The sequence below is a fragment of the Opisthocomus hoazin genome, chromosome 11, assembly GCF_030867145.1.
Source record: "Opisthocomus hoazin isolate bOpiHoa1 chromosome 11, bOpiHoa1.hap1, whole genome shotgun sequence".
NCBI lineage: Eukaryota > Metazoa > Chordata > Aves > Opisthocomiformes > Opisthocomidae > Opisthocomus > Opisthocomus hoazin.
This window is the reverse complement of record NC_134424.1, coordinates 24,249,587-24,273,371: the sequence shown is the minus strand read 5'-3', so window position 1 is coordinate 24,273,371 and position 23,785 is coordinate 24,249,587. Positions and strand designations below refer to the sequence as shown.

General features: G+C 43.3%; 1 protein-coding gene across 1 annotated transcript in view; it reads left to right on the top strand.

Moving 5' to 3' along the window:
* SYN2 (synapsin II) overlaps nucleotides 1–23,785 on the top strand; it is a 206,353-nt gene that overhangs the window by 145,627 nt on the left and 36,941 nt on the right. Inside the window, exons 6-9 of the mRNA XM_075432413.1 lie at nucleotides 9,398–9,460; nucleotides 11,897–12,039; nucleotides 18,242–18,316; nucleotides 22,514–22,616. Of these exons, the coding sequence (XP_075288528.1) occupies nucleotides 9,398–9,460; nucleotides 11,897–12,039; nucleotides 18,242–18,316; nucleotides 22,514–22,616 (384 nt within the window). The remainder of the gene's footprint in view (nucleotides 1–9,397; nucleotides 9,461–11,896; nucleotides 12,040–18,241; nucleotides 18,317–22,513; nucleotides 22,617–23,785) is intronic.

Below are 23,785 nucleotides of genomic sequence, written 5' to 3'. Positions count from 1 at the left end.
GATGGGGACAAGCTCTTTTCAGTGGTGCCCAGTGACAGGACAAGGGGCAATGGGCACAAACTGAGGCACAGGAAGTTCCGTCTGAACATGAGGAAGAACTTCTTCCCTCTGAGGGTGACGGAGCCCTAGCCCAGGCTGCCCAGGGAGGTTGTGGAGTCTCCTTCTCTGGAGATATTCAAGACCCGCCTGGACAAGATCCTGTGCAGCCTGCTGTAGGTGACCCTGCTTCGGCAGGGGGGTTGGACTAGATGACCCACAGAGGTCCCTTCCAACCCCTACTATTCTGTGATTCTGTGATTCTGTAAGTAACTGGGTTTTTAGATGTTCATGCTCATCTGATTAGGAGAAGTGTTTCTATTTGTACGTCAGCTTTATTGTTACCAGAGAACTTACATGCCTGAAATTTATAGTCTCTAGAGTATGTTGATCAGAAATAACTGAAATATCTGTAATTGTCAGATTTTAGCAAACGGCATTTCATTTTCAAACTTGAACCTGGTTTAGAGTATCTGGGCTTCACAGCTAGATAAAATTAAAAAAAAAAAGAAGTATTTTTAGTGACTAGGCATGGTGGGTTTGTATCGAGCGCTCTGTTAACATCCATAGCAATCTCCCACAGTGCCAGTAACCAGCAGGTTTCCTAGACGTGTGTGAACAGGGGTGGGGGGCATTTTAGTCACTGGAGCTCACGGGGCTGGGTGTACACAGTTCTGTGATTTCACATTTAAAGTTTAATCAGACAATTCCTTCAAAAATTATTGTGGTAAAACTGTATCAACTGATATAGCTGCAACTGACTCAGACTCTATTCAGGGAAAAAAATTACAGCAGGATTTCTGACCGAGAGCCTTAGGGTTGGCTCGAGTTTAGAGAAGAATCAAGGGACAGGGCAGAAGTGTGTTTGTGAGAAGGGGATGCCAAAGCTCTGATCGCCACCCAGATCCCAAAGAGCCAACCTGCGTTCACCAGGCTGGTGGTGCTGCCAGCTGCCTCGAGATATGACGTGTCTTTGTTTCTTTCTAAAAGACAAGTGAAGTTCTTTTGACAGGTTCGCGGGAAGGACATGACTCGTGTTGATCCATTCAAGGAACAGGGATGTCTTCCCTGCCGCTATGCTGGAGCAGCACGCGCAGTACGCAAATTTCAGCCTAAAGGAAATCACAGGGACGAATTCAGGAAGGAGAGAAGTAGGAAGTACTTCTTAGTAAGAAATACTAAGGCAGACTACTGCTTCTAATTTTTTATTTTTCATTAAGGTGCATGGAAAATGCAGGTGGCAGTGTCACGTGAGAACAGGGCACTTCCTCCTGAGCCCAACTTTAATCAGATCAGTGTTCATGCACTTCATAATTTTGTTAATTAACTGCTCAGAGGCCAGAGTTGCAGCATCTATTTCAGCACCTTCCTTTCCACAGAGCAGGTTTTGTGTTGTTCGTGGCTGGGGTCGTTTGGGTTTGGTTTTTTTTTTCATTTCATGCCCAACTGATTCTTCGTGGTGCTTCTGCGCACGCTGCGTAGCAGGGGCAGCGTGGTGGTTCCAGTAAAACAAGGATCCGAGGCTTGGTCACTGTTGCGGACCGACAGATGTGCCCAGGTGTGTTGCGTGATGTTAATGAACGCTCTTACAAACACTCTACGTTCGGAGAAGAGATAAAGTCTGCCAGAAGAATGTGGATTCCTTCCTGGTCTCAACAAGAAAAAAATCCTCTTCCAGCTTTCGAGAGAAGAGGAGGGGGGAAACTGTATGTTTGACTGTTTTTTGTTATTTTTTGGCTGGCAGAGTATGCTTCGTTTTGAAACTGGAGTACATTGTGAACACAGCTGGTTTAGCTGTTTCCTGCTGTGCCTCTCCACATCGGAGGTCAGGGGCTTTCAAACCTTGTTGTGTTCATGAAGTCTGCTGGAACTCATGTTTTTCATGGTTATCTGTGTGAACAAGAGCAGTTCTCACCGCAATTGCTTGCTCTTTTTGAGCACCTGTATCATCTGATCAGTGTCTTTTTTAACTGTTTTAATTTGGCAAATTTTTCTTAACCTTCTAGCAAAAGCAAAGATCAGTAATCGCACTGTTTTCCGAATTGGGTTGAATTTTCTGCATTTCCCTGTTCATTCAGTATAATTATTAATATGTGGGATGAGAACAGAAGATAGGCCAGCCCTGAATCGTTTATGAAAACAACATATGAACATATTGAAACAATCCTGACATTTCAGAAGAGCAGTACCGTACGATTTTGCAGATTTCAGGCATCTAAAATAGGTTCTGGCCAGTAACTACTGAATCTTTGAACCTAGTTGGTGTTTGAATCCAATTTGCAAGTCATCCTAGCAACGTGGAAAAGGAATGTTTGATGTGATCACTGGCATCAACAGAAGAGTAAAAATCCAAAGCACTTCAAGCGTGAATGAAGATGATCTGGGAACTCACTGCTCCCTACACCAGCGGTTCCAGAAAGCTTTGTGGCCTCACGCTAGCTAACCCAGCAGATGTCATGACCTGGTTCGGAGGGACTTCATGACGTGAGAAACATGCTTCTGTGACAGGCTTCAAAATGATTTTCTGTAAACACGTGCTTGCCTGAAGTAGTGTTTATTCAGCAACTTCAGAATATTGGGACAAATTTCTCCCTGAATTTAGTAATTCCATCAGCGTAACTCCTAATTGAGATAGTTCTTTGTCTGTCTGTAAATCTAAAGAGTTTCATTGCAACTATAATTCTTTCTGGTTGCCTGTCAATAGTATGGGAATCAAAAAGATGAAAAGAGGAAAATTGGAGGAGTAATGACTGTCATGAGCTCCTACTGTACTGTCTTTGCTCTGACCAAACTAGTGTGAATAGATCTGGTGAAAAATGACTGGCGAGTCCACCACTGAGAGAGGTGTTGAGGGGTTGCTGTCTGTATTAGTATCGGTAATACAAAAGAGTTACAGAATATTACAGTTGCTGTCGCAAATGGTTTGGAAGTCTGAATCTTGTACATTGGCCTCCAGTTTACCTGTGGAGATGGTAGAGTCCAGAGCTCATGGTGTTCAGAAGCTCAACCAGGGAAGCTCAGGTTTGAGCCAGTCGGTCAGCTGCTGTAGTTCCATTGCAAGTGTAGGGCTGAAAAATCAAATCCACTTGTTTCAGAAAAATTGCTCCTATGAGGACTCTACCAATTAGCTTCAAGTGTGTTCATCTAAGAAAAGTAATAGACCTGTTACAGAATCAGTGACATTCATACAACACCATTAAAAGAACTATTTTCAACTGGACTGCCTTGAAAATGATAAAATAAGTGGTAGTTGTGTAAGACAAAATGTTAGTAAGGAGTTAAGTGGCGTGCAAATGAGCTCTTGAATGAAAAGTACTAATGTATAGTTATTTGGATCGGGAAAATATAGATGTTACTACAAACAGAAAGATTTTTCAGACAGGCTATGACAGAGTCACATTTTCAACCCGTATATGCTGTTGTATTTCCATTACAGATTTAGTCACTTCTGATGTTTAATCCCTCGTTCTCCTCCGTCCTTGAGCCCTTCTGCAGTGTGGTTCCCCAGGGTTAGACCGCTGGCACTCCGACACGTGCCCGGGCTGCCTGGATGTCTCAGAGCGTTACTGCTGTGCTCATCACGGCCCCTGTCAGACGCGAGTAACTCCCAGTTTGAAGGTGCCCGGTGGTACCAACTGTTAGATTTGTCTGGTTATTAAGTGTGTACGTTGAAGTCATGCTGTTGGTATGTGACAGAAACCATTAAAACACGTCGTTTCGGTAAAGCAACTTCCATGCTAAAGATTTCTCAGTTCGAGACTTAGGAATCTAGACTTCTGTTACTCAGATATAAAAGGATCCTGCTTCAAAAGGTTTTTTACTGCTGCCTTTTATCTGAAAAACATCATCTACTTTTTGCTCTCCTAGTGAACATGTCTTCAAGTTCACAGATCAAAGTAATACTTACTACTAGTAGTACCTAGTCCTAGTTCTTACAGAAATGTATGGACTGAATCCTTTGTAGTTTTTAGGAGCTGATAAAACATTTTAATACTCAGTGATGTTATTTGGATTAGTGATATGATATTAGCAAATATCGCTAATGTATCTCAACTATTTTGTATATGGGTTCCTACAAAGAGCGGTGACAGTTCTTCTAGTCACTACTAATATTTATTACCAATCCAGTCATATTCCTGTGTAACTATGGAAAATTGTACTGCGTGCTTGACATGTATTCTGTTTTCTCTCTAATTAACAAATACAGTTGATTGCGTTGTTACTGAAGTTATAACAGAAGTCCTGTTTATCCTAATAGTTTATTTAAACATTCACATGTATTTCACGTGTGTTACACGGATGTGCAAGGCTTCATGCAGTGCAGTCCATTCCCATTTCTCATACGTATAAACTTGCCACATTTCTTGATGTAATTTCTGTTGTCAGTCTTCCCTGATTTTTTTCCCTCGCTTTTTGTCACAGTAGAACTTTAAACTTTACTCAATTTAAGAAAACCTTTGAAAAAAGAGCAGTATTTTTGTAAAGTGCCCCCCCTACCCCGTACATTTCAAAGAAACCCTGCAGCGACTCCTGTTAGTATCAGCCATGTTGAAAGCAGATCCACTGATACTCGCTAGATCTGCGTCAAGGTGCCTCTCTACCATGTCACTGTAACGTCAATTAAAGGGAAACTCATGGAGCCGGCAAGTTTCCAGTGTCACTGTCACAGCTGTGTCATACAGAATATTTACCCAAAGGTATGAAGAGTCTAGAGGCTAGCTGTTCTGTTAAGACAGAAATGAATATAAAAGAGCGAATTGGGAAGAGGTGGAGGGAGGACTCCAGTCAAGTTTTCTGTAATTGCAGGAAGGAATTCCAGGCTCTGTTATTGCTGGACAGAACAACAGCGGGCAGGAGTGGAAACCAGCGGTAGGGAAGTGACTGCCTGATGGCACATGTCTAGTCCTCATGTGCAAAGGGAAATTACTGCGGTAAAGTAAAAGCAGGAATAAAGGAAATGCTGTTCAAAAACCAGAATAACCACGACTTCATCAGCCCCGGATTCACGGGCCCATCGCAGCGAGAGAGACAGACAAGAGAAGCACTGGGACACCAGCAGCTGGCAGACAGATAATACTGGTCTGCGCTCTGCGCTGCTTGGGGTTTTTCTGACGTTGGCAAAGCAGCGTTCAGCGCCCTGCAGCCACTGCTGCTTGTCGTCAGCGCGGGGACGGGCTGTGCCACCGGAAATCTCGGTGTCAGACTCCAGAGCAAAATGAACTCGGTCACCTTAAATGATGTTACTGCATTTTTCTGAGGGAGAAAGAGGAGTTTCTTTTTTTTTTTTTTCTTTTTTTTTTTGAGTTAGTGATTGTTCCTGCGGCCCACAGAGGATTCCACAGCTTTGGAATCATGGGAAAATACGTGGTCCTCGTAATTACAGGAAGGCCATTTGTACTGCTGTAGTTAGAGGGCTGCCAGCATTTCCATTACAGACCCCAGTTCAGTGGTTTATTTTTCAATCATAAAAACATGGTGCTGCCCTTCTGGATCTTGAGTCAGGCAATGATTTGTTCCCCCCTCCTCCCCAAAAAGAATTTGAAAAAAAAGTGGCTAGTTTTAAAATCTAAAAGCAACAGAGAAGTGATTAGATGTTTACTATACAGGACTTTGCATTCCTACAGTTTAGCAAGGAATTTATTTTTAAATTGCAGTATAGGTGACCTCTTTTGTATAGTGCTTTTGCAAGTACTTTTGGCTGTTTTGAAACCAATAATTTTTTTCATGCTTACATGTCTTAAATTGGTTAGACTGAAACAGATCTGTGAAGACCAACTCTTGAGATGGTTCCTAAACCAGTGCCAAGCCACTCTCCATGATATTTGAAAAGTCATGGCAGTCAGGGGAAGTCCCCAGTGACTGGAAAAAGGGAAACATTGTGCCCCTTTTCAAAAAGGGTAGAAAGGAAGACCCTGGGAACTACCGACCTGTCAGCCTCACCTCTGTGCCTGGGAAGATCATGGAACAGCTCCTCCTAGAAGCTATGCTAAGGCCCATGGAGGCCAGGGAGGTGATTCGAGACAGCCAGCATGGCTTCACCAAGGGCAAGTCCTGCCTCACCAACCTAGTGGCTTTCTATGATGGTGTAACAACAAGGGTGTAACAACAAGGATGGACAAGGGAAAACCAGTGGATGTCATCTATCTGTATTTTTGTAAAGCCTTTGACACGGTCCCCCACAACATCCTTCTCTCCAAATTGGAGAGCCATGGATTTGATGGGTGGAGCGTTTGGTGGATAAGGAATTGGTTGGATGGTCGCAGCCAAAGGGTAGTGGTCAACGGCTCAATGTCTGGATGGAGACCAGTGACGAGTGGAGTCCCTCAGGGGTCCGTACTGGGACCGGTGCTGTTCAATATATTTATCAATGACATGGACAGCGACATCGAGTGTACCCTCAGCAAGTTTGCAGATGACACCAAGCTGAGTGGTACGGTTGAGACACCAGAAGGAAGGGATGCCATCCAGAGGGACCTGGACAAGCTGGAGAGGTGGGCCTGTGTGAACCTCATGAGGTTCAACACGGCCAAGCACAAGGTCCTACACCTGGGTCGGGGTAATCCCCACTATCAATACAGGCTGGGGGATGAAAGGATCGAGAGCAGCCCTGCTGAGAGGGACTTGGGGGCACTGATAGACGAAAGGCTGGACATGAGCCGGCAATGTGCGCTGGCAGCCCAGAGGGCCAACCGTGTCCTGGGCTGCATCAGGAGAAGCGTGGCCAGAAGGTCGAGAGAGGTGATTCTGCCCCTCTACTCTGCTCTAGTGAGACCTCACCTGGAGTCCTGCGTTCAGCTCTGGAGCCCTCAGCACAAGAAGGACATGGAACTGTTGGAGCAGGTCCAAAGGAGGGCTACAAAAATGATCCGAGGGCTGGAGCACCTCTCCTGTGAGGACAGGCTGAGAGAGTTGGGCTTGTTCAGCCTGGAGAAGAGAAGGCTGCGGGGAGACCTGATTGCAGCCTTTCAGTACTTAAAGGGAGCCAACAGGAAAGATGGGGACAATCTTTTTAGCAGAGACAGCAGTGACAGAACAAGGGGTAATGGTTTTAAACTAAAACAGGGTAGGTTTAGGCTGGATATAAGGAAGAAATTCTTTACAATGAGGGTGGTGAAACACTGGAAGGGGTTGCCCAGAGAGGTAGTGGAGGCCCCATCCCTGGAAACATTCAAGCCCAGGTTGGACAGGGCTCTGAGCAACCTGATCTCGTTAGCGGTGTCCCTGCTCGCTGCGGGGGGGTTGGACTAGATGACCTCTGGGGGTCCCTTCCGACCCAAAACTTTCTATGATTCTATGATTCTAAACACGAGTTACATCGAGGACTTTCAAAGTATTCAGAGTTATCAATTCCTACAGCGTTAGTCCAAGTACCCAGAATTTCTGCAGAAAACAGAAGTTGCCTTTGTGCAGGCACTGAAATGTGGCAGCTACAGTTGCGCATGTACTGTAAAGCAGTGCGAGACAGGTTTCAGAATGGTCTGCTTGCCTGTGATGGTCATCCTGAATTGCCGATCTCAAGGGTGCCCTGGCAGAAGAGAAGTGTATCACATCTTAACTAGTGGAATAATTTAACCAGGGTGGCTGTAAATTTTTCATAACCGCAAGACTTCAAATCAAATCCGATTTTCTTCTGAAAAGACGTGCTAGCCCTAGCTTGGGATTTGATGCAGAAGTCGATGAAAAACCTCCATGGCCCGTCTTGTATAGATGTAGGACTCCGTAGTTCCGTCAGTCTTTGAAAACTCTGGGATGCTGAAAGCGTAGATCCAAAGATTCCTCCTTTTCCTTCTGATCCGGCAGAGGAGAAACTGAGATTCTGTCGAAAAACAAGCACTTGGGTTGGTTTGCTTAGATGTATGTTACATGTTTTAAAAAAAGAAGTCAGAACAAACCAATATTGCATCAGTATGCATTTTAGGGAAGTCAGAGAAAGTCCATTGAAACAAAAAAATGAGGAGATTCACATGTTGTACTGGTAGTCTGCTGGTAAGTAGTGTCGAGTGTGTGCCTTGCAGTGAATGCCCGCTTGTTCTTGTGCAGATTTGCCTTTCAGTCAGCCTATTTTCAAAGTGTATTTCAAAGCATTCCTTAAAAGCATCTTGAAAATAAATGTTTAAAATACAGAAAAAGCTTGTGTGAATTTTAATTAGCTTTGTAACCCTACAAACAGGTTTGGATGTTTCCAAAAGCCAAGTGGCCTTCCTATTCTTTCTCTCTGGGTCTTAAAGTCAGCATTTGGAATCCCGTTAGGTTTTCCTGTAAATGTCTGTTTGTGTTTGTGTGTTTCTGTGCAATGTGGTGCAAAGCACGGTGAGATAACAGTGAACTCCATTTAACCTCTTGACAGTCCTTTGTAAGTATTTGGAAAATGAATTTGTTGTAAGAGCTCTAAGAATTCTTAGTTTATTTTCTAAAGCATCAGCTTTGCCTTTGATTGTATTTACTGTGTTAAAAATTGGTACTAAATGAAGGTTTCAGACCAGTAACGCTTACTGTCCTGCTGCTGCCTGGTTTAATTACATGCTGAGCGTGCTCAGGTTTTTATTTCCTAGTTATAATCCTGTTCTGTGAAGTGTTGGTATTTATGCTTGTCTGACAGAGGTTCAATATATGTACATTTTAGGTGGAAGAAAAAGACAAGCAAGTGTCAGCTGTACCCGTGACTGGGAGATGAAATGAATGGTGGAAGTGAAACTGTCATTTGCAGAACTTTCTGAGAGACAGAACCGTTATCATTTGATTGAATAAAGCATATTCATATGCCTTTGCATATTTGATTTCCTAATCAATGGCTGAATTATTACTTGTATTCTATGCAGAAGCTGGAGCCTTCCCTAGAGAACTTGGGTAATTCTGTCACAGAAGCTAGGAACTGCATTGAAAGAAAGGGGGATTTTGTGAATTAGACAGAATTGCTTTCATAAGTGGTCACAATAAGACTTTACACCCTTGCTAAACAATGGAAATCAAGGGGAAAAGGAAAAGGTGATTAATTTGACATCATTAATGATTTTAACCTTGGAGAGCATGAGTTTATGGGTCAGAAAACATAGTAGCAAAACGTAAAATAGGAAATAGCAGAAAGTCAGTTTAAGAAGTTGGAAAGAAAGGCATACAAAAAAGTTAAAATAGACGTACAGCAAGTGTATGTGTTGGGCATAACGCAGCCCACAGCAAACATGCACAGAAATTCATCAGAGCACAGAGTCTGGCGCAGGTGAAGGACAGCTCCAACAGCCACATGGCAAGAACAGCTTTGGCTGCATGGTGATAGTGTTGAAAAGATTTTCATAAATGATGTAGCTGCATCGTTTAACTCACGGTTGCTGTCACTAATATGTCTTTTTTGTTCTCCCCTTAGCTAACAATGCCAGCCTTTCCTGTTGTTGTGAAGATTGGACATGCTCATTCCGGCATGGGAAAGGTGCAGATGCTACTCGTTGCATGCTAAGAGGCCGGGTGTTTGTCTAAAACAATGTGCATGTTCTTTTGTCTCTTGGGTATTTTAACTTTTCGCTGTCCAGATTCTGTCTCAGATCCCTACCTTTGCGAATCTCTCCTTGTATATTATTCAAGAAAGCACCTTTCTTTGAGAAAATACTAAAATGCACAGTATGTTTTCCCATTGATGCTTTTTAACTTTGTGCGTTGTCTTAAATAGGACATTCTTTGAAACGTGCTGAGGTGCTTTCTTGAAGCAGAACCTCATTTATTAACTTAATTGACTGCAGTGAAACTATTGAAGAGTCAAGTTCTGTCTGCACAGCCCAACTTTTTGGACCTGGGAATATGGGAAGGCTTTGCCTTGGTTCTTTATTAGTTTCCACTCGGTACCGAGCGTTTCTTCCTTTCCTGCCTTAATGTGTTCTCTGTGATTGTTTCATACCACGGTATAACTGCTGCTCTCTTTCTCCAAAGTAACTGCATTTCAGTGGTGAGTACAGTTGTTTTGATAGCACTTATCTCACAATAACGGTTCAATGGGATATGACTTAAATCCCCCTTTCATGGCTATCAGTGAGAATTTCTAGTCCTTACAGGTTAACCTCTTTCTCTCACTGAGAACACTTGAAGTGTTTTAGATTTTAAAACAAATCATCAGACAATAGTTACTCCAGAAGCTCCGTGAACATAATATTTGCCACTAGCAATAGAAATAGACAACTGATTTAATTGTATTTTAGTCTGTAATTATGCAGGTTGTACTGTATGTTATGTTCTTTTGCCTATGACCGTTTTGCTTTATTTCGTGCTTTGTAAGTCAGCGGAAATCCGGCAGCCAGTGTGATTGAGAGCAGAATTAACCACTAATTACTGAAACTGCAGTTTCTGTGGATTGCATATGTGAAGTATTAGAATGTTTATACTGCACTTTTAATATTCACCTCATTTATAAAGAAAAATAATGCACAGAAATGTTCAGCATATCAAATGTCTAGAAATAAATGTAGGTTTTTTTAGCTATAAAATATTTTAAATCCTCAAAGATTAAATGCCAGTTCTTTTAAAGGGAAATGTTTACTGTCAGAGTCCAAGCACAGGTGGTCCATGTACACCAGTCCTCCCTAAAGGCATTGCCAGGAGCAGCGTTTCCATTGGTCGTGATTAGACTCACATGTGCCATTAAGCTTTCAGAAACTAAGCTGAAACCAGGGATTGTGTCTGGTTTTGTAGCCCTCAAATGGTGGATTACTCCGTATTGTTCTCCATCTGAGAGCTGAGAGCAAATCCTTAGGCCTTATGGCTTCTTGTAGCTTCACCAGACCCCATTTAACATGCAGGTCCCGCCTCACAGCGGTGGCACTTGGGCCCACGGGTTCCCTTTTCAGGATGGGTTCCCCATCACCGTCCAGGTGATGATGGAAGCAAACAAGACGCTGGGCTTGCAAAGAGCTGCAAACTCTGCTAATATCAGATAACATGAGAAATACTAATCCGTGCCTCCTTTCCTCACCTGTCTGAAATGTACTTTGGGTCAGGGTGTTGTTGCAGTTCCAGCTTACCTCTCCCATTTTCTACCAGCCCTGACTAAGATTTCTCTTCCGAGTTGCTTTTTCTCCCCACTTCAGTCAGCTTCCTTGAAGTCTGCCGCAGAGATGTGCCCTCCCTGTCCAAACCTGATGCCTCTGTCCTCCATCTGGCCTCTACAGCCTGCTTCTCCCTCTCCCCCTAAATCAATATGCCCCGCTTTTCCACCACCGTCTGATTTCAGGATGTTAAAGTTGATGGGTTTAGCACCATCCACCGTCTTAGCACAGGGTTCCACAACTAGGAAACCCTCGCGCTAGAAAGCCTGACTCCTTGCAGAGAAGTGGGGAAAATGAGAAAATCTGGGTCTGCTGTCTTGAGCCAACCCTCTGTGCTGCATGTGAATGCGCACTCGTCAAGATGCCGTGACCCTGCATCTCTTCCCTCCTAGGAGACACATGAGGTGATAGCGCATGGTGGACTCCACCTACATTCAGTTACACGAGCAACATACAGAATCAACAAGAATTCTACATAAATCAGTGTTGCATACTGTTACACCTTGAAAAAATTTTAAAGCCTGTACATCTAAAATTAAGAATCACCACTTGAAAAAAAAAAAAAAAGGCAAAATAAAATTCCACTGTCTGGAAATTGCTTTCTACAGATGAACAGGTAATATTTTGCCTAGAAAAACAGGTACTTTAATGCAGGAATGTTACAGAATCTAAAAATCAGATAAAGTATCCAATACTTTTTTTTGTAAACTGATGCTGTCAAAGAACATACTTGTCATGAAAGCCATTTGCAACTGAATGCTACTCTTCATTCAAGTTCTAACTGCTCTTTTTTGTTTTGTCTATGCTGTTTACTTGTGGTATGATGACTGCAGATCAAGGTAGACAACCACTACGATTTTCAGGACATAGCCAGCGTGGTAGCACTTACTCAGACCTACGCCACTACTGAACCCTTCATAGACTCCAAATATGACATCAGGATCCAAAAGATAGGCAGTAACTACAAAGCATACATGTGAGCCAAAAACTTATATTCTTTCATCCTTTTATTTCAAAACTGATGAGCAGCAACAAGATTAAGAGTGTTGGATGAATTTCTGAGCTGATGTCGTGACTCCATCCCTCCATTGTCATACTCTCTGGAAAGACAGTATTTTAGACTTTTTAGATTTGTCAAGACTTTTTTTTAAGTTGGTTCGGGCTGGGAGGGTGAGAACAAGACAGCAGGTGAGCCTGCCAGAGTGGATTTCCTGATAACTTTTGTTTATTTTTTCATTTAAAGACAGGAGCAGTTGGAAGGGAATTAATTTTTCTAGAAGTTGTGTTAAATCAGATTTCTTTGTATCTTTTCACCAGCTGAGGGTCAAATTTTCTTCTCCCTCTAAGAATATTTAGCTGGCATTCATTCACACAAACTTGAATCGTAACACTTCAGTGGTGCAAAGTACTCTCCTTTGAACACACGTAAGAAAAATTCTAATCTTGCAATGGCCTTGACATACGTGGATGAAAATCTCTTCTAATTTTAGAATCCAAGTATTTGTTTAAAGATCACGACTACACGAGAGTGTTTCGGTTTCACAGACAACATTAAGCTAGAGCAGCAAAACAGGTTGCCATGTAGTAGTTGAGCTGTGGTAACTATGTATGCATATTTTTACTCTATTTGAATTATCAAGCAATGTAATCTGACATACATTCGTTTCATTCACGTTTTTAAGACAGATTAGATCATCTCATGTGTTTGTTCCCTCACGCTTACAATTCTGAGGCCAGAAAAATATAGCAAAACACGGATTAAAATACACATATGCATTTCCATATGCACACCCACATACATGTGCAAAGGTATTTCTCTAGGAACTCCTGTAACGTTGGAGGGATCAGAGAATTCTTGTACGTTGACATTTTTAAGATACAGTCAAGTTCCTTATCAGTAAAAATAATTGAACTCCAAGCAAACCATAAATACTAAGAGAAGCGTAAGTTGGAGCTGGGTTAAAGAAAATGCATAAAATGTCTTATAATATAAAAGACAGAGTTAGCAGCAAGTGTCACATAATTTAGAAACAGCCAACGAGCTCTAAGGGAAAGTAGGGGAGGGGGCAGAACAGATCTCCTTAGGTTGATATTGGAAGACCACGTACTCTTGACATCTCCCCTGAGACATTAATGTCGTAAGATCAAAACTGTAGGAGTAACTGCTGGCCGCTCCTGACAGATGACTTGAAGGGTCACGGGAGAAAGGACAACAAAGATTCGGCCTTTCAAGAGCAACTCACTAGTCCATCTATCTCTCCCTGTACATCTGAGGGGCCTCAAGAAAGCACAGCCCAGCACTGGATGGCAGTACCATTCCCCTAGGTCAGATCCACCCAGCAGTGTGGGCACTCAATCCTTCTGCTTTATTTTGAACCCAGAGCCATCTCAATTTTGGCAAAACAGTGTGTTGGAAATCTAAGTTGTACACGGTGACCTAGGCAGAACAGTCAAATAGCCTGCGAGGTTTCTGGAGTCCTTTGTCAGTGACTTTCAATGTTCTTACCAATGCAGGACAGAAACTCTGTGATTCGAATTCCCCACAAAATTTTAGGTGTGTTGGGTCTACTCCACCTCTCCCTGTAGGCAAGAAGAATCATAAACAAATGCTCCTGATTGATACAGCTTTTTGCTCCTGGCTTTTCCAGAAAAGTTAATTCCAATTTTGCTTGTTTTGTCTTACATTGGTGTTCCAAACTGTTGACTTTTTCTGGCTTTAGCCCTGTCTATGGAGTTACCCGACCTGCTTTCTCTAATAGCACCATAGTCCTACACCCCAAGGTCACCGCTCTTCTATCTGTCCAAACTGTTTCTTGGTCCAGTCCCACCGCTTTCCCAGACAACTCCTACCTTTCTGTCTCTTCGTCCATACCCCTCGATGCCTAACCTTTCTTATTGCCCCAGGTTCTTGCTTGCCTCTCTTACTTTACTGAATGCCATTCAACAGCCTTGTTCTCCCTCTGCTTCCAGCCACCAGTCAGCCTGCTTTCTCTGTCTCAGACCTTTTTGTACAACTACTTCTGCCTCTTCAAGGCTGGGACAGTACTTTTCTCTCTTGTTGGTGCTTTGACAGGCAGATTTCTTGTGTTGTGCTGCCCATCTCTCCCCTCCTCTGCTCTTTGTAATAAATGGAGTAGACGTGTCTCTGTCTTACATCTCCCAAGGAGCAGAGTCTTAGGAATAAGGCCCAGCTCTGAGTGGTTATGACACACTGCCGAATGCCAGCAGGCAGATGCAATATTAGTAACTTCACAGAATCACAGAATCTCAGCATGGCAGGGGTTGGCAGAGACCTCTGTGGGTCACCCAGCCCAACCCCCTGCCCAAGCAGGGTCACCCACAGCAGGCTGCACAGCACCGCGGCCAGGCGGGGCTGGAATATCTCCAGAGAAGGAGACTCCACAGCCTCCCTGGGCAGCCTGGGCCAGGGCTCCGTCACCCTCAGAGGGAAGAAGTTCTTCCTTGGGTTCAGCTGGAGCTTCCTCTGCTTCAGTTTGTGCCCGTTGCCCCTTGTCCTGTCACTGGGCACCACTGGAAAGAGTCTGGCCCCGTCCTCCTGACACCCACCCTGCAGATATTTGTAAGCATTTCTAAGGTCCCCTCTCAGCCTTCTCTTCTTCAGGCTGAACAAGCCCAGCTCCCTCAGCCTCTCCTCGTAGGGGAGATGCTCCAGTCCCCTCATCATCCTCGTAGCCCTCCGCTGGACTCTCTCCAGTAGCTCCTCATCTTTCTTGAAGTGGGGAGCCCAGAACTGGACACAGTACTGCAGATGGGGCCTCCCCAGGGCAGAGCAGAGGGGGAGGAGAACCTCCCTCGACCTGCTGCCCACACTCCTCTTGATGCACCCCAGGATCCCATTGGCCTTCTTGGCAGCCAGGGCACACTGCTGGCTCATGGTCAGCCTGTCATTCCCCAGCACTCCCAGGTCCCTCTCTGCAGAGCTGCTCTCCAGCAGGTCAGCCCCAGCCTGTACTGGTGCCTGGGGTTGTTCCGCCCCAGGTGCAGGACCCTGCACTTGCCCTTGCTGAACTTCATCAGGTTCCTCTCTGCCCAACTCTCCAACCTGTCCAGGTCACGCTGAATGGCAGCACAGCCTTCTGGTGTATCCACCACTCCTCCCAGTTTGGTGTCATCAGCAAACTTGCTGAGGGTACACTCTGTCCCTTCATCCAGGTCATTGATGAAGAAGTTGAACAAGACTGGCCCTCAAACTTGAGGGTTTGTTCCCTATGGCAGAAATTGGACCAATAGATTTCATTGGAGAGAGACCTACTTTCTTGTCTCTGACTTGAAATTTAAATGCTGTTCAGTGTCTAGAATAGTTTTGGAAGAGTCAGCCATGGTAAATTTATCATTTTCAAACATAAATGTTTCTACTTCACAGAAGAAACAGTTGGCCTAAGGGGCAGCAAAAATAAGTTAAAATGACAGCCTGTTCCTCCTACCTTTTATTTATTTTTAAGTTTCTACTCAGAAACTATGGGTTCATCCAAATGCTAAAAGCCTAGCAATCATTCTTTCTCTAGATTCTCTCATACAGTTAAATCACACAAAAAATGAAATACATTGTTGCAAAGCATCATGAAAAGGAGCAGATTTACTAAACGTCTGAGAAATTCTTCGTATGCATATATATGCATTATGTCAGTGGAATATTGTTTTCCAGCTGGTTCTCATTTTGTTCTGTGACACAGGAACAGAGTACTTAGAGAGCCACCACAAAAAATACCAGCTGAACATTTGTTTTATTTAGTTTAAAGAGAGTTATTAAGAGCTTCAGTTTTTGTAATTGTGTGGGAAATTGTGGTAGAAGTGGATCCATGACTCGCAAAACACTGGTGCTTATCATCTGTCAGTAGAGATTATAGCCAAAAAGCAACAGTGGGATCTGTCTAAATACCACAGCTCCTCAAAACGCTTTGTGACACATACTTAACTAGGCTGGGTACCGCTACAGAATTCATCTGACTTCAAGGAAATAGAGTGTAAAGGGTCACACACCATGAAGAAAAACAGAAACGCAAAAGCACTGCATTTAAATCTCCTCTCCAAGAGCAATACTCTGAATCCGTAACTTGATGTACTTTGATCGGAAGGTCAGTAAAAGAAGAGCACATCGGCCAAAGAGAGACAGTGCTGTGGCGTTAAACCACTAAGCAGGCTGCCTACACAAGAACTGGAGGGGGGCATTTCTACGTGTTTTTCTCATGACAGGTCCCTGTTCAGACAGTTTGGGCTGCCTGCTTTAAGTGGTACTAAACAAAGCAGAAAGGTGTTGGAAGAGGGGAAGCTCAAGTTACTATGAATTGTTTATACTAATCAGAATTCCTTTTTACCCAATTTTCAAACAGTTCTTCCTTCTTTGCAAAGACCAAATCAAGTGGAAACGTATTAAGCCGAAGTGTAAAGCACTCAAAAGTGTTAGGAGTTGCTTTCTATATTACTCAGTATTTAGTAAAAGAGGAGGAAAGAACAATGTGCAAGACCCTTAGCGATTATCAGAACAGAAGTGAAGAAGGATGAGAAACCTATGTATTTCATCATATATGAATTACAGAAAGGTATCTGAGGTTTAAAGTGCCAAATGGTCTGGTCAGGTCCTTTTGTATCCCCTAACCACGGTCTGATGCAACCCCTGTTGTTCTGGACGACGTCTGTGCCACAGACTTCGCTTCGGCGGCCCCAGCCCACGAGCTGCTGGGATTGCACCAGTTCGGGCCGTGCCCACAGCGTTCCTTTGGGTCCTCACCTGGTCCCTGCAGCAGTGTTGGAGCCGGGCAGGCACCCAGTCGTGAGGCTGCGTCGGGTTCGGCAGGGGAGCGGTCATGCTGTGGAGCGAGAAGCAGGGCGTAAAGCAAACCAGCATTTCTCCTCTGCTCAGCAGTGCTGAGATTACTTCAGTGCAGCTGAGGATCTTGAACTAAGTACTTGCTACAAGTCTTCAGCACGGGGTTTGTTTTTTTTTCTGAGTTGGTCACATCTTGCTTCCTAAAAGACACCTTAAATAGTACGTGCTAATGAATGCCTTGGAGGAGTCTACAAGAGTTGAACTGTGATTTGGGAGAAGTATTACCTCTCTGATGCAGAGTTTGTGTGTAGAGTAGTCACGAACTTAAAATTTTTAATTTGTAAGTACGCAGATAGAAATAAATACCAATTGAAAAATGAAGCAGAAATGACAAAATAGCCTGATTACCAGGCAAAGTTACCTTCCACACAGCACTCAGCATGCACCTTCCCCTTTCACTGGTTTCTCCCACGTCAACAAAGAACATGGCACCTTACAAGAACTTTATGCTCTAAAATTCAGCTGACTTCATGAGGCTCCCATGGAAAAGTCAGCACTCCCCCACAGTTGCTACTGACCCTTGTAATTAGGTTAATCGAAAAATGGAGAGACAACTGTAGCTGTTGCCTAATACACTTTTAGTACATTACAGGTGTTCTTACTATTTTACTAACTGGAAACACTTCATAATTTGTATCCTTAGCCTGTTCCCAGCACAGCATTTAGGTTTCAGAAAACAGTAATCTTCTCAGCCCTGGTATCGGTCCTGAGGCCTGAGGAGAAAAAACTTTGTATGAATTTTTTTTTTCTTAGAGATTAAATAAAATATAGTATACTCAAGCCTTAAAAAACTGTTTAGATTGTATTAGTAAATTAGCAAAGGGTGAAAACTGGAGGATAAACCATATATAAAACAGACCTGAGATCACTCTGGAGATGTTAAAAAGAGAGATATCTTGATTTTCAAGCCTTGGGACCTAACTCTGCAATGGTATGGGCTTGAAGCGAGAAGCTGAAGCTTCAGTTTCTTGACATGTGCAGTAATCATGTCTTACAGGCTATTCCATCCATTTATGACTGATAACAGCTTATGGCTAACAGCTTCATTTAATCATCATAGGTCTTTTTAAGAAAGGTCATAAATGAATAAATGGGGAACACAGATGTCACAGCATTGTCATCCTTCATAACATGCCTGCAGTGAAAGGAGTGTTACTGGCAAGCGCGATGCCTGTTAGAATTCTTCGCGTTTTAGATGTTCTGCTGTAACCTACCAGATGTGAAAAAGGTGTAAATACTGCTATAGTATTCATGTGAAAATCAGAGTAATTTAAGAGACAGTGAAAATGCAAAACCACTGGCTGTGTTTGTAATATTTTCCCCCTTTCAGGAGAACTTCCATATCTGGCAACTGGAAGACAAACACAGGTTCTGCAATGTTGGAACAGATTGCGATGTCAGATAAGTAAGTCGAGTCTCATGTAAAAGGTAACTGAAAAAAATAATAATGGAATTTTATTTTAAATCAATTTTTTTAAAATCCCATTGTTGATAGGCAGTTCGCAGTAAATACATATCTCGCATTCATTGGGAAAAAGCCCTTTGAATTCGATGGAAGAACATGAGCCAAGAACTTCCATAGGACTGGTCTCAGAGTTAATGGCCCAAACCAAGGACCATCCTTAGGTGCTTACGTGCACCCTTGGGTTCCTCCGTCCCTGTCTGCACCTAGAAAGCGATTGGAATTCCCTTCAGAAATTCCATTTTTCAGATTCCACCTGTCAGTCATTTCCTCTGGTTCGTTTGCCCTCTTTTACCGAACAGTCTTACCCAGTGCCACAGTGCTTTAAACTTTTCTCCTTCTACATCATCTGTTATAACCAAGCAATCTAGTCTTGACTTTGCCCGTTTAAATCATATTTCTTTATTCTGTTTTCAGTCCTGCTAAACTGCTTATTTTTCATTTTTGAAATGCCCCCTGACTGCACTGTGAGGCTTTTTACCCCGATGCCGGGATGTAACGAAGCTCATTTCCCTCGTGTCATCATTCCAGCTCCGTGCTTTGGTTTGCTGTGCTTTTCTTTTCGTCTCCCATCCCTATGCTGCGTGCTTCTAACAGTCCAGTCCAACGCATTCGCCTCGCGGTACCGTTTTGAAGCTAAGGTCTTCTGTTGACAGAACCCTACTCTCAGTTCTGCTCCTTTGCACCAAGCTCCTCCACAACATACAGACCTCTGTTCCCTGCGAAACAATCTGTGAGACTTCTTGATGGCTGTGAATTTTCTTCTGTTCAGCTCCTCCAAAGGTTGCTACCAGTGGAAGGTGAAAAAACTCTGTACAATGGAAGTGTAATTTAAAAGGTGTTTTGAAGTTCAACAGTAGTCTTTTTCTGGTGGTGTTTTTGTTTGGTTTTTTTTTAAAAGTCTGGAACCTACAACTTGGTTCCTCTCATGAGCAGAGGGAGACACGGGAACTGAACCGCTGCCTGCCCTGAGCAAGGTGAAAACAAAGAAGAGGGGAATGACAGCTCCCTGCTGTCCAGCCCCTGTCTAGACTGTGTCCTCACTGCTCTCCCCGCTGGGACGGAGTGGAGCCACGTTATTTTCTCTTTCTCATTCTCCTCCCACCTTCCTTTAGAAAGCGAGGTTATGTCTTCGCTGAGAGTGAAAAGAAAGCGTGTGCTTTAGCATGCGTAATTACAGTCCATGAGCTATTCCTCTGTGAAAAAAGGGCACTTCAGTTTTGCCGTAAGGAAAACTAAATATCATGTGGGTAATGAGAATGAAGTGCTAGCCCTGCCTGGCTGCCTCACTGTAAATGCGCTGTGTGCTCTGCTCCTGCTTCCATTTTTGAATGTCAGAGAACTGAGCATGATAGGTGTTTTCCCATTTAAAAAACACTCGCCAACAAAACAAAACTTTTTTTATGCTGTTGAAGAGAAAAGCATGGAAGAGATGGATGTTTTCTCATAACAGAAAGGGTTATGTCTCATATAGTCCCGCTTTTTGTTTGGTTACACCCTGCAGTGCACCAAGCAGAGCAGGGAAGAGAAGGGGGAACTGAGGTTTTCTGAAGAGTTGCAGTAGTTTAACAGCGTGGCGAAAGCAGACTGGTGCGTCTGCACTGCGTTTATAATACATCTCATGAATTGGGAAGAAATGTTTTGAAAGCAGTGCCTGAATTGCCATTGTTGGCTGAATACAAATCTTAGTGAAGGAATTCAGAGAAGAAGGACGAAGATGGTGGAGGAAGAGACAGCGAGGAGGCAGAGAACAAGCCCGTCTCAGTGTTACGGGTCCTTATCGACCCCTCGGTTTCCGAGACACGCTGCTCCCCGGGCAGGACCAGGAGAGAGAGACCCCTGCTAACTGCGCACCCCTCGTCTGGCACACCAGAGGTTTCATGTCGGACCCCTGAGGAGCAACCCTTTGTTATCCATCAGTTCCGCGGCTGCTGCGCACTGTGTTGGCTCCGGGAAAAGAAGAACCATGACCTTTTGTCAAACCCACTGCGCAAGCCTGGGGTCTCAAACACCACGGGCTGGCCCATCCAAGACCTCTCTTTCCGAATGTGACTGTGTTTTTCCAGCTCCGTGTTTGCTGGCAGAAGATCATCTGCAAAAAAAGCTTTCATAGATCTGATTGATGTTTTGGTATTTTAAAGAAAATGTCTTCTTTTTTTTTTTCATAGAAAGTCCCTATCGTTACTGTTAAAGATAAGAGTTGCTGTCCTCATGACTGCCTAAGATACACATCGGTATTTTACAGCAAAAAGCCCGGTTATTTGTAAGCAAGTGTATGCAGGCACCCAGCCAGTCAGTGCATCTACAGATGTTGAAATTGTCAGGCATCCAAAAAAAAGTCTCATTTTGGACAAAAAGCATGTTTCTCACAGGAGAAAAAAAAGATTTTCATTGCTAAAACATTACCACCAGGATTTTTTCAAATAGTTGTATCAATTTCTTTGTATTCAACTTAAAAGAAAAACTTTTCCACTTGAACAGACACAATACAAGAAAATATAAAGAATGTGACCTGAGAAGTTTACTTGGAAGGGACGCTACTACTGAAGATATTTGTACGGGAAGAAGACTCTCAGCCCAGCAAAGAGTTTCCTTTGATCCTAGAGCGAAGTCAAATGCTATGTTTATTACATCAATTTTTTTTGCAATGGAAAATACTATGATGTGGCAAATCTATCATCATGGCTCAAAGGCTGGAGCAGGAGAGGGTCTGTCAAAGGAAATACTCACATGCTAGCCAATGAAAGAGAGAAAAGTTTCTGGTAGATGGCTGCTTTAAAGCTGGTGTTTTTTTTCTTTAAGCAAAACATGTCCTTCAGTTGGTGGAACGGCCGTATCTGGCTGTCCAGGCTCTGGAGCTCCTGTCATCACCTGGCATGCCCATGCACAGCGGTGCTGTTAGGCAGTGGAAGTTCTCCGTGCCGCTTTGTGTCCAGGAGTGAGTCCGTGCCATTGAGCAGGCACACGCTGCTGACAGCGCCTCGGAGCGCGCTCTGCAGAGCGTTGTGGCACCCTGTTAGGTCGCCAGCAGTTCTGCACCCGATGATGGGAATCGCCCCACCCATTTTGTAGTAAGTCCATTCCAGTGTTGGTCAAATCATCTCTCTACTCAAAGAATGGATGAAGCTCTTCATGCGAGAAAAGCAGATCTCGTTACCGCACGTAGCAGGGGTAAACCGTCCGTTCCTCAGCCCGTAATTCTTACCACGAGGTTGGAAATGAAATGGAGGAGTGCTTATGTTCAATACTGTGTGAAACGCTAGCTCTTTTAGGAGATGCAGAAATCCTCAGAATTCTTTACATTCCTGTTGAAGTTTACTGTAGCTGTCTATAACCCTGCATGAAGAGTGCTGTCCTTGGGGCATGCTGCGTCACTTCTGTGTCACATCATCTGTCTGTTCCTCTCGCATCATCTCAGGGGTTGGTTCGTCTTGATTTTCCTTTTGCCTTGTGCAGTGATGTACACATAAAGCTATCTTTGCTGCTTTGGAATACAGTTGGGTCTGTAATTTAAGACAGAGATTGTCATTCGAGTTTTCCTGATAGAAGAATAAAACCCACCCATAATTAAGTACGCTTCCAAGCATAGTAAGCAAGAGGATTGTCACACTTGAATCTGTTTGAATTTCACAGGAAAACAGAAGCCCTGTTCCCTACTTTCTAAAACCCCTTGGCACCACCAAAGCCACAAAAGCTGCTCAGGTGATAAATTCCCCCTTCTGTGGAGTTCTCACGTGAAGTACAGCCACCACTAGCAAGCTGTACGAGCGTGAGGGCATTGGAAATGCAGATGGGATACCCCTAAATGCTGTGTGTGTTCCAGCATAGCTTGTCTTCAGGTTACTCGCGGTTTAGAGCAGACACGTGTTTGGACCAGTATAAACTGGGAGAGGATTCAGCATAATGCTAGGTCAGCATACAGAGCCACAGCTTTTCTGGATTCTACTGAAAAAAGTAGGGTAATCAGGCCGGTATCTGTAAGCTGCTATTCTGGGAAATACAAATTCAGTAAAACCGACAATACAGTGATAATTCTGAATTTAGAGCCAACGTTACATAAACTACATTCTTAGGTTAAGCCTATAGAAAAACAAGAGCCTGATGAGATACTCACGGAGAAAAATTATTTTTATGAAACAGGTACAAGCTTTGGGTTGACACCTGTTCTGAAATATTTGGTGGTTTGGACATCTGTGCTGTTAAAGCTGTACACGGAAAGGATGGGAAAGATTATATTTTTGAGGTAAGCAATCCACATTTTTCAATATATATGCTGTTATATATTGCAAACACCCAAGTAAAGAACATTTGTCATAGTTAGGCATTGGCTTATTTGTGTTTCAGGAAAGGCTGTGTATTTTTGAGCAACGTTTAAATCGTAATACAAAACCACAGGTCAAAGTTAGTGGCAGCGCTTGCTGGGAAATGCACACACAATGACATGGTCATGTCTTCTAGTGCTGGAGGAAATGCACACACAAAACCAAATGTGGATCTCACATTTTCGCAACCCTGATGATTTCTTTCCTGAGCAGGCTTACCAGTTTTTCCTGGAAGGTTTATAGATAGCACTATCCCAAGGGAACCCCAACAAAATTATACCTTTATGTGGAAAGGGAAATTACGAATGAAGTGGAAACAACTTCTCTAGCCTAAATGTTACCCTTAAAATCTGATTCCTCATGACCCAGAAATTTCTGCTGTAGATAATTTTGAAAAGTTTTAAGTTTCTCATTTACCTTTAGGTTTATTATGGGTGAATATAACTTTGTCTAGCCATAAAAAGAAGAGATCATCGCTTGCGTATCACACAATTCAGGAGTTCTTCAGCATCTTCCATGTTCTTAGAACTTTGTGCAGGATACAGGCAAGGTTCTTCAGCATCTCCCCTCTCCAAACAAGGTTGATATTTGCTAAAGCAAAAGTCAGAGTATTTTTTCTAAACCGTGAGAGTAAGGTGGAGATTACGGATTCACCCTCTCTAGTTATATCCCATTTACAACAGAAAAGCTTTGTAGAAGTAAAAGTCTCTATTTTGTCACAGTGTTAAACAGCTCTTTGTATTTTCTTCTCTTCACTTTTCACAAATTTTATCACATTGCAATTGCTAGTAATTCCCAAATCACTCAACAGCACTTCAAAGGAGTGAGCCGCTTGCAGTATGAAACCTTCAGCAAAACAAATAGAATTCATCACTGCCTCCTGAGATGCTGAGGAAGATGTCAAGAAATCCTGGTTCCTTCGTCTGCTTGGCCAAATCTGAACCTACTGTGTCTTCTTGTACCAAAACTCACTGTAGCATAAAATTTAGGATTCCATACTAAACCTCCTCTGGTAGGACAAGGGGTGATGGTTTCAAACTGACAGAGGGTAGGTTTAGATTAGACAGAAGAGAGAAATTCTTCGCTCTGA